Raw genomic sequence first — 9,980 nt, forward strand, 5'->3', positions numbered from 1 at the left:
AAAACAAAAACTCCACTCCCTCCTTCTCGCCAAGTACCTTCAGCAACACACTGTCGGCCGTTTCCGGTGTAGCCAGCAACGCAGCTGCAGCAGAAGCCCGTGGCGAAGTCCCTGCATTCCGCGTGCACAGAGCACTGGTGTCTGTTGTTGGCGCACGTCTGGCGGGAATCCGTGTTGTAGCTGAACACTGTTCCGGGGACAACATGGCACACCTGTTAGCGTGTGCGGGGCGCGGACCAGGCTTGGTTAATTACACTGCACCCCCAAGCCCTTCCCGACCACTTGGGCGATTCCAGGGCCAGTGCTCACTACCTGTAGCTTCTTACATAGTGTGGTGGCTCCAGTACGCAAGCCACCAAGGCAAGTGGGTCTAAAGGGAGTTTTGAGGAATCACAGGGGTGAATTATTAAGCAAAGTTATGAATACTGGATCATGCAATCAATATTCTCACCCTATCAATATTAGGTTACTACCACCAAATACAATCTTAATATGGTGTCTGTGTAATGTAGTCAAATCGGCTTCATGTTTTGGGGCAGACCTTTACATTTTTTTAAGTTTATTTATTCATTTTTGAGAGAGACAGAGAGCAAGCGAGTGGGGGAGGGGCAGAGAGCACAAAGGAGAGAATCTCAAGCAGGCTCTGCACTGTCAGCACAGAACCCAATGCAGGGCCTAAACTCACAACACTCGAGATCATGACCTGATCCAAAACCAAGAGTCTAACCAACTGAGCCACCCAGGCACCCCTAATTTTTTTATTTTACTATTTCTTATTGTGGCAAAAGAAAATTACACAGAGATCTATCTCATAAAATTTGTCATTTTAATGATCTAAAAATATTTTGGGGCGCCTGGGTGGCTTAGTCGGTTAAGCGTCTGACTTTNTAGAGATCTACCTCATAAAATTTGTCATTTTAATGATCTAAAAATATTTTAAACTTTGTTGCCTCTTTCTTCTCCCCAGGGGAAAACTCAAGAAGCTCTTATACTCGAAAGCTGATTAAAAATAATTCCTTAGTCATCCTTGGTCTAAAGGCTTTTGACCCAAGAAACGAAAAGAATTTCTATTTCAAATTCTTACTTCCCAGGTTCATTTTATTAGAACTATGAACTAGCTCATTAAATTTAATAATCCAGAGCAAATTAATTTGGAATGAACTTCAAAAGCACAAGAGGGATGGACTTTCAGAGGGGATAATGATCCAATTTATAACTGTTATGAGGGAAGATAAAAGTAAAGTTTAACCTCAGGTAGATTTGATTAGTCTACACCCTCAGAAGGGAATTTCCAGTGTGTATAAAGGCGGCTTTCGGAGCAGGGAACACTCAGGCTCTGAGCTGAACACACAAGATGTGACTAATTACTTTAGCTCTCACTGTGGGCCCAGCTCCCAGTGGGTCCCTAATGGCCTGTGTATCTGTAGGTGACTTTTCACATAACACCAGGAATGTACTGCTGGCTACAGGATACTGACCTTTCTAATAAAAACAGTGAAATAAAACAGTGGGATGGAGGGTTGGAAAACATCTGTTCTAGTTTGGGCTTCAAGTCTAGGCTTTTATCGGTACCAAATAATATACTACCATAAGCTGTTGGTGCTAGGTATGATGAAGGCTTCACAAATGAGAATGTCAGAGACATCTAGACAGGGGAAAGCAGAATAAGATTCCAGACTCAACATCTACAAATAAACATATCCTACATGTCTAGGGGAGATCAGTCTGGAACAACATATGCAAATAAACATACCCCACATATCTGGGGGGATCGGCCTAGAGCAAGGTCTACATGTAAACATAATCCACATTATCTGGGGAGATTGGTCTAGAACAATGTCTACATGTAAACACCCCATTTATCTGAAGGGATCAGTCTGGAACAAGGTCTATGAGTAAACACACCCCATGTATCTGGGGGGATTGGTCTAGAACAAGGTCTACATGTAAACATAATTCACGTATCTGGGGAGATCGGTCTGGAACAAGGTACGAGTAAACACACCCCACGTATCTGGGGGGATCAGTCTGGAACCAGCTACAATCACAGACTGCCATGTGCTAGATGTTAGTGGCATGTGTAGGGAGCCCTGAGACATGAACCCAGGACCTCATCACGCCACTAAGCAGTAACTTCTCCATTTCCGTGCCTAAAAAGTAAGTAAGTACTCTTCCTCTGCCCACCAGACCTTGTCCGTGCTTTGGGATATTCAAAAGGAACAAACACATATGAGGAAACAAATCAGAAGGAGAAATAAAACAGAGTGAGTATGCAGGATGGAGTAGATTTATCTGCGGGCCTTAAAACTTCGTAGTAGAAGCAAGAAAGAGTCACAATAAATATCATTTAAAGGCTTGGGCCATCTCATTTATACGAATGGTAATGGATTATATGTCAGCCTAAAGAGCAAAACCTAAAAAATACAGCTTCATTTGAACTTCTTTTATAAGAAAAATCAAAGCACGCTGGAGCCCAAATGGCTTTCCCTCAGAATGCAGCAAAAATCTGATAGAATGTGGATGACTAGAAGAGATTGCATTTTAAAACCATCTTTTGGGGTGCCTGGGTGGCTTAGTCGGTTAAGCGTCCGACTTTCGCTTAGGTCATGATCTTGGGGTTCGTGGGTTCGAGCCCCACGTCGGGCTCTGTGCTGACTGCCAGCTCAGAGCCTGGAGCCTATTTCAGAGTCTGTATCTCCCTCTCTCTCTGACCCTCCCCTGTTCACGCTGTCTCTCTCTCTCCTAGAAATAAATAAAAATATTTTTTAAAAAATTAAAAAAAAATTAAAAAAATAAAACCATCTTTTAAAAAGGCTCTGTTTGTGTTGGATTTTTAAATCTTCACAAACCAAATCTGAAGCTGATGGGACTGGGGAGGAAAAATAATCAACCATTCTCAATCCAAAACCAAGAGGAAATAAACGTCAAAGATAAACTGCGTCAACAGCCAAAGAAACTTCGAAAATGTTTTTTCAGGTGGGTGGATAGATGTCGGACCCCAGAAGTCACCAACAAGAACACTGGACTTGCAAAATAATTCCAAAGCACTTTTCTCTTTAAAACGGACAGAAAGGAATCAGAGGAAACTTGAAAGAGAACTGCTCAGCGGTCCCCCGTCAGCGCAGCCCTAATCCCAAAAGATCCCTTGGTGTCTTTGAAGCCATCAGGCACAGGCACCTAAGTTCCACAGCAGTGAGCGAGGTCTGCCTCCACTTCCCCAGCTTACATCCTCACAAACCGCCATGTGAGACACACAGCTGACCTCCCTCTAGCAGGGCTCCCGTCTGGAAACCCAGGGGCCCAGGAACACACCAGCTGCAACCTTCAAGGCCTTACCCACTCCTGTTTCCTCAACTTCATCCACATCAATGACCTGTGGGTGCTGCTGGCGAAACCTCTCCCCTGGTAGCTGGAAAGATCGGGTCCTCTCTGTGGGAGGTCCAGGAGGTCCAGCGGGTCTCTCGGTGGGCAGGTGGCGGGGGGAAAGGACCCAGGGCACGCTGCGGATGCTGGGGTCTCCGCTTCTCGGAGACTCATAGGGGAAGGATGTCGTGCCCACGTCCTCCAGGCCCAGATGTGTCACTGAGTCGTAATCTTCATCATCATATTCTGCTCCATCGTCCAGTCCGAGGCTCACGTCAGAGGGCACCACGCCGCTGGCTGTGGCCGGGCTCCCGATCTCAAACACCCAGACGCCCTGCTGCCCAGAGTTACTGCTCCTGGAGGGGAGGAGGGGCTTCTTAGAAACAGGCCAGCAGCCCACAACATGCCCCCGCTAACCAAGCAGAAGGACTCCTGGGGGTCTGGCACCAGCCTGAAAGCCACCGCCTACTTCGTCTTTGTCTCTGGTTCTGCCATAGAGCTCCTGAAATCCTCATAATCTCTGGAGTGATGCGATGTTCTTTTCTTTGCTAATGAATGACTGGTGGCTGTGACCCTGGGGAGCTTCAGGATGGGGGCTGGGCAGTAGAAAGACCAGCGCAAGGCTAGAGAGTTGGAACTTTCAGCCCCACGCCCTGACTTCCAGAGAGGGGAGAGGGGGTTGGAGATTGAGTTAATCATCAATAGCCGATGAGTTAATCCATAATGCTTATGTGATAAAAACCCCTAAGCGATGAGGTTGGGAGAGCTTTCGAGTTGGTGAACACAAGGGGATGGTGTGCCCAGGGAAGGCTTGGAAGCTTAAAACCCCCTCTCCCTCCCACACCTTGCCCTATGCATTTCTTATGTTTGGGCTGTTCCTGACTTGTGTCCTTTAAAATAAACTGGTGGGGCATCTGGATGCCTCAGTCAGTTAAGTGTCCAACTCTTGGTTTCGGCTCCGGTCATGATCTCATGGTTTGTGAGTTCGAGCCCTACATCGGGCTCTGCTCTGACAGCGCGGCGCTTGCTTAGGATTCTCTCTCTCTCTCTCTCTCTCTCTCTCTCTCCCCCCGCCTCCCCCCACTCTCTGCCTCTGGAGCACTCTCACCCCCTCTCTCTCGAAATAGGTAAATAAACTTTTAAAAATAAAATAAAATCGGGGCTCAGTTTAACTGACTGGGTGGCTCAGTCAGTTAAGCAGCCAACTACCACTCAGGTCATGATCTCGCGGATCATGGGTTCGAGCCCCGCCTTGGGTTCTGTGCTAACAGCTCGGAGCCTGGAGGCTGCTTCGGATTCTGTGTCTCCTTCTCTCTGTTCCTCCTCCACTCACACTCTGTCTCTGTCTCTCTCCTCAAAAATAAATAAAGCTTAAAAATTAAAAATAAATAAAAATTTAAAAATAAAATAAAATCGGGGCGCCTGGGTGGCTCAGTCGGTTAAACATCGACTTTGGCTCAGGTCATGATCTCACAGTTCATGGGTTTGAGCCCCACGTTGGGCTCTGTGCTGACAGCAAGCTCAGAGCCTGGAGCCTGCTTCAGATTCTGTGGCTCCCTCCCTCTTCTGTGTCTCCCTCTCTCTCTGCCCCTGCCCTGCTCATGCTCTCTCGCCTCTCTCTCTCTCAAAAATAAATAAACATTAAAAAAATTTTTTTAATAAAATGAAATGAACAGGCAATAGTAAGAGAAGTGTTTCTCTGAGTTCTTTGAGCTATTCTAGCAAATTACTGAAACTGAGCAGGGTGGGAGGGTCAGAGAAGCTCCCAATTTATAGAGCTGGTTGATCAGAAGCACAGGCGGCAACCTGGAATGCAGTCTTGTGGGACTGAGCCCTTAGCCAGTGGGGTCCGTGCTCACCTGGGGCTGTCAGTGTCAGAACTGAACTGAATTGTAGGACACCAAGTGGATGTCTAAAGAGTTAAGAGTACTGGTTGGTGAAGGGAAAAAAAAAATCCCACCTATTCGGTGTCAGAAGTGTGCATGAAGACAGTACAGACTTGGATGATCAGAAATCCCAACTCTATCAGCTGTGGAATCTGAGACAGGCCTCAGTTTACCTTTTCATGTTCCAAGGGCAGAGTGAGATGCAAAAGAGATTCAAAATCTAAAGGCCTTTTATAAATGAAAAAACACAACAGAATAACCCTAATCTCTCCTCTCGGCACCATGTTTACTGGTCTTCTGGGTCTGCTCGGAAGTGCTATAGAACCTGCAAAATGACCAGCTTCTGCAGTGGAAAGGCGGGACAGACATTACTCAGTGGGGAACACTGAGCAAAATGCTGGGGTGGGGTAGGGGATAAGGAATCCAGAAAGCCCTGCAGATAGAAGATGTGTATTCAATCTGTCTGCCCGGGACTTCCGGGAAATGCAAGGGTACAGGAGCTTGCTAGCACCAGCTCACGAGAACCAGTTGTTAAATGTGAGCAGTTTTGCAAGCCAGTTATTAAACACAGTCATGGTAAGCAATTAAATTACATAAACTTAGAATTAAATAAATGACATTTACAAAACAAAGGCAACCAGTACTTGAAACCCATCACGTTGATTTATTTTACGATCGTCTGTGTTCTGAAGTTACTGGAATCTATGGCATCTGTGGGGTGAGAAAAATGGGTCTCTTCTCAGCTCCATGGTTGAACAACATGAAATGGGTAGCTGGAAAGTGGCCAATAAAGGAGAATTTACACCACGGAAATAGGTAAACAGTATAAATGAGGGCTTTCCTCACCCACATAAAGCCAGTTGCTAAGCACGCGGTTAAGTCAGGGGCAGGGGAGTTTTAGACTCAATTTGACAATATAAAGTTCGGAGGTGGGGTGTTCTTTCTTCATTTTTTAAAGCATAACGGGAGAGGAAAGAGTTGAGATTCAGAACAAGCAGTCTGAGCTTTCCCTGCTTCTGCCAAATTCTACAAAATAGCCCAAGAAAAGTGCCGCCTGTGTGGTGGGAGGAGGTTTTTCTCAGCCCTGGGTTACTAGCAGGAGATAGGGTTTGAATAGCTTGTATTTCTGACTTTACACTTGCAGAGGAGATGGTAGAAACTGTTTCAAATGAGCATGAGATCCAGAAAAGGGGCAACCTGTTCATTCTAAGAGTGTATTACTTTGAGTTCACGAGGGGAAAAAAAGCATTACATAATACAAAAAAAAATTTAAATCTGTGGGAACATTTTTAGGTAATGGTCCATAGTGCCCATCTATCATCCTTAATAAAATAACAAAGTGATCATCTTAATAATGAAATGGTCACAAAGGGGAGAATCGACTGAAGAACAGAGAAAGCGTACTTGGCCAAATTTCCAATGGATTCTCTGTCGTTGGCAAATATATTATAAGCTCCATCACTCTTCCATATAAATCCTTGTGCACCTTGACTGAACGCAACCACAGCAGGAACTTGGGTCTCGTCCTTCTTTGAAAATGTCGTGTCGAACTGCAGACCATCTTCAGGATAAAGGAAAATGGCGTAGGAGCTGGAATCAGAGGAGGCTAGAACAGCCTGGAATGTGTTTCTCTGCAAAGAGGAGTTGAGGTTGAGTTACTCGGGAAAATATCAATGGATCTTAAATTGTTCTATTCCCCAGACTATTTAGAGAACGTCCAGAGAATAAGCAGCATTTTCACCTTATTCTAAACGTATTTTTTTTAATGTTTTAGTTTTGAGAGACAGAGACAGAGCATGAGCAGGGGAAGAGCAGAGAGAGAAGGAGACACAGAATCTGAAACGGGCTCCAGGCTCTGAGCTAGCTGTCAGCACAGAGCCCGACGTGAGGCTCAAACTCACAAACCAAGAGATCATGACTGAGCTGAAGTCAAACGCTTAACTGACTGAGCCACCCAGGCACCCCTAAAAGTATTTTTGTAGCAAGAACCAAGTATTCTAGGATGGCCCCACTTAAATATCTCTGAGCCTCTGTCAGCATGAAATTTTCCCATGAATGAATGAACATTTTCTGTGTGAAGAAAAAATTACAGAGATGGTACTTCTAGACCTAAATCTTACGTAACTTAGCAAATTCTTGCCTGTAGAAAGTTTCCACTGCTATGAAACATTTTCAAACATCATGCTAAACATCATGATAAACTAGCATACATCTGTTGAGCCCAAGCAACACACAGTAAGATGAAATGTAAGCTCTGGGAGAAAACAGATGTGGATTCAACTCCTTGCTTGACTCATCATGGGTTGTGTGACTTTGGGCACGTTGCTTAAATTCCCTAAGCCTGGATTTCTGAATCTGCCAGCTGGAGAGAAAACCATCTACTTCACAGAAATGATAGGAGATCTATGTGAGATATGAAGGGCCAGGCACAGAGAAGATATTCCTTAAATACTGGTTATCTTTCCTACAAATACATGGTCCCTGTGCTTGAAAATTTCCGGGCCAGGTGGGAAGATGGACATGTGAAGAAAATATTGCAAAACTGGGGGACAAGGGTGCCTGGCTCAGTCAGTAGAGCATATGACTCTCGATCTTGGGGTTGAGTTTGAACCCCATGTTGGGTGTTAGAGATTAAAAATAAAATTAAAAAAAAAACGGGGGACAGATTCTATAAAGGAGTTGTGTGCAAGTGTTACTGGAGCCACAAAAAGAAGGGTCCAACACTGGGAGGGTGGGAACAGACAGGGCTATGCAAGTTGGGAAGATCAAGTACAAGTTCGACACCAGCAGTGGGAAACAGGGAGAGGATGTCCCAAGCAGAGAAGAAAGCAAGTGCAAGGTACTGGGGTTGGGGGGAGGGAGGAGGGTTCAGGATGATCAGAGAATTCCAAACAATTTGGTTCAAGTGCCGCAAAGGGTGTGTGAAGTAAGGGTAAGAGGTAGGCAAAGGGCTCTTTACAAGGGGCTGGGCATTTATCACTCAAGTGACAAGGACTCACCCTTCAGAAACGGCAGGTTTTAAGCAGTTTTCAAGTGCAGCACTCACAGAGATATAAAGAGCAAATGGTGTCGTGCTGGCCCATGACAGGCTTTCCCAAAGGGTGTTCTGTCTTACAGGTCTTATTTGGGAGGCAGAAAACAATATGGCCAAAAGGTTTGGGGACTGCTAAATTTTTTTAAAAAATTAAGCAGGTGTTGGGGTGACCGGGTGTCTCAGTCGGTTAAGCACCTGACTCTTGATTTTTGCTCAGGTCCCGATCTCATGGTTGGGGAGATTGAGCCCCCTGCTGGGCTCTGGGCTGGCAGTGTGGGGCCTGCTTGGGATTCTCTCTCTCTCTGCCCCTCCCCTGCTTGCATGCTCGTTCTCTGTCTCTTTCTCTCTCTCTCATTCAAAATAAATAAACTTGAAAAAAATTACGCAGGCGTCTTTATTGTAGGACTTTTCAGAGTAAGTTACCAGGAGAGAGAGAAAGTTCCACATTTCCAAACCTACTTGGTCAGGGGAGGCCTTGTTCTCAAAGACTCTCTTGCAGAACTGGTGCTCTGTGGTACTCGCCTTGGGAACTACCCACCTAGAACGTCACATGTTTGAATGGAGTGGATGGGGACCTTTCAAGTTTCTCTCTCCTCTGTAATACCGTAAACATTAAATAACGATGGAGGGAAATTACTTTTCTAAAGAGAAGCAGAGGCATGTCCTAAAAAGTGACTTCAGATCTGGATGTGGCTTCTCGACTTACTCAAGTATCTTCCTTCCTTCAAGGAAAACCAAAGTGTGCAGAGCTAACCTGTGGACTATTTGCACTTGTCCCGGGGTGAGCACTTACCTTGCCCTCCTGGGTGGGGTCCTTGCCGGGGCCTTGGTATGGAGCCACGGATTCCCAAGTGACGACCACTGCACTACTGGGCTGGAAAGAGATTTCTGGAAACCCTCTCTGGACACACTCTCCTGCCAGCTGAGTGACAGAGGGGGAGAGGTCTTCCCGGTAGTAAACCTTCCCGAAGCCATCTGTCGTGTCCAAGTCCGCCAGGAAAGGAGCAACTACGCCGAAAGTTGGTGGGAAGAGCCCAGGGGAGGATTCTTTGGCCGGGGGTTCACTCATGGCAATAATGCCATTTGTGGTGACCTGTCCAAAACCAAGCACAGTTAAGAGGCATGCAGAAAAAATGTCTTCCTCAGGGACTCTAAGCTGCCACTCACAGAACACTGCCACGGGTACCCCCGTCTGCCAAATGCAATGGAACCAGAGAAGGGCAAGATCCTGGATGGGAAAACTCAGGACGGCCCTCCTCGCAGGATGGCCCGGTGGGAGGTGCATGGGGTGAGAATCACAGGACCTGACTCTGGCATGGACCAGTCACCCTACCTTGGACACATGTCCTGAACTTTAAATCTTGGGCTTTCCGTGTATGCGTGCTTTGTACTTCGCAAAGCACCGCTCACACATAAGCCATTATGAAAGCCTTCATTATGATCCCCAGCGAATTGACCCGTCAGTACATACCAGGGCTGGGCCAGAGTGCTGGGGCTCCCAAAATGGGTAGCACCCAGTCTCTGCCTTTCAAGATCCCACGATCCTGAAGGATACGGGAAAGGACTGACACAGACGATGATACAATATGTAATGAGATGAGGAGTAACTTTGGGGGCACCTGGCTGGCTCAGTCAGTAGAACATGGGACTCTTGATCTGGGGTCATGTGTTCAAGCCCCTCTTTGGGTGTCAAGCTT

General features: G+C 46.2%; 1 protein-coding gene across 1 annotated transcript in view; it reads right to left on the bottom strand.

The window, feature by feature from the left end:
* Positions 1 to 9,980, bottom strand: part of NID1 (nidogen 1) — an 85,301-nt gene that overhangs the window by 47,807 nt on the left and 27,514 nt on the right. The window contains exons 2-5 of the mRNA XM_077751698.1: positions 9,077 to 9,376; positions 6,654 to 6,880; positions 3,337 to 3,719; positions 38 to 187 (exon numbers count right to left, since the gene is read on the bottom strand). Coding sequence (XP_077607824.1) covers positions 38 to 187; positions 3,337 to 3,719; positions 6,654 to 6,880; positions 9,077 to 9,376 — 1,060 coding nt within the window. The remainder of the gene's footprint in view (positions 1 to 37; positions 188 to 3,336; positions 3,720 to 6,653; positions 6,881 to 9,076; positions 9,377 to 9,980) is intronic.

Source organism: Crocuta crocuta, unplaced genomic scaffold, assembly GCF_008692635.1.
Source record: "Crocuta crocuta isolate KB4526 unplaced genomic scaffold, BGI_CrCroc_1.0 scaffold59-1, whole genome shotgun sequence".
Taxonomy (NCBI): Eukaryota; Metazoa; Chordata; class Mammalia; order Carnivora; family Hyaenidae; genus Crocuta; species Crocuta crocuta.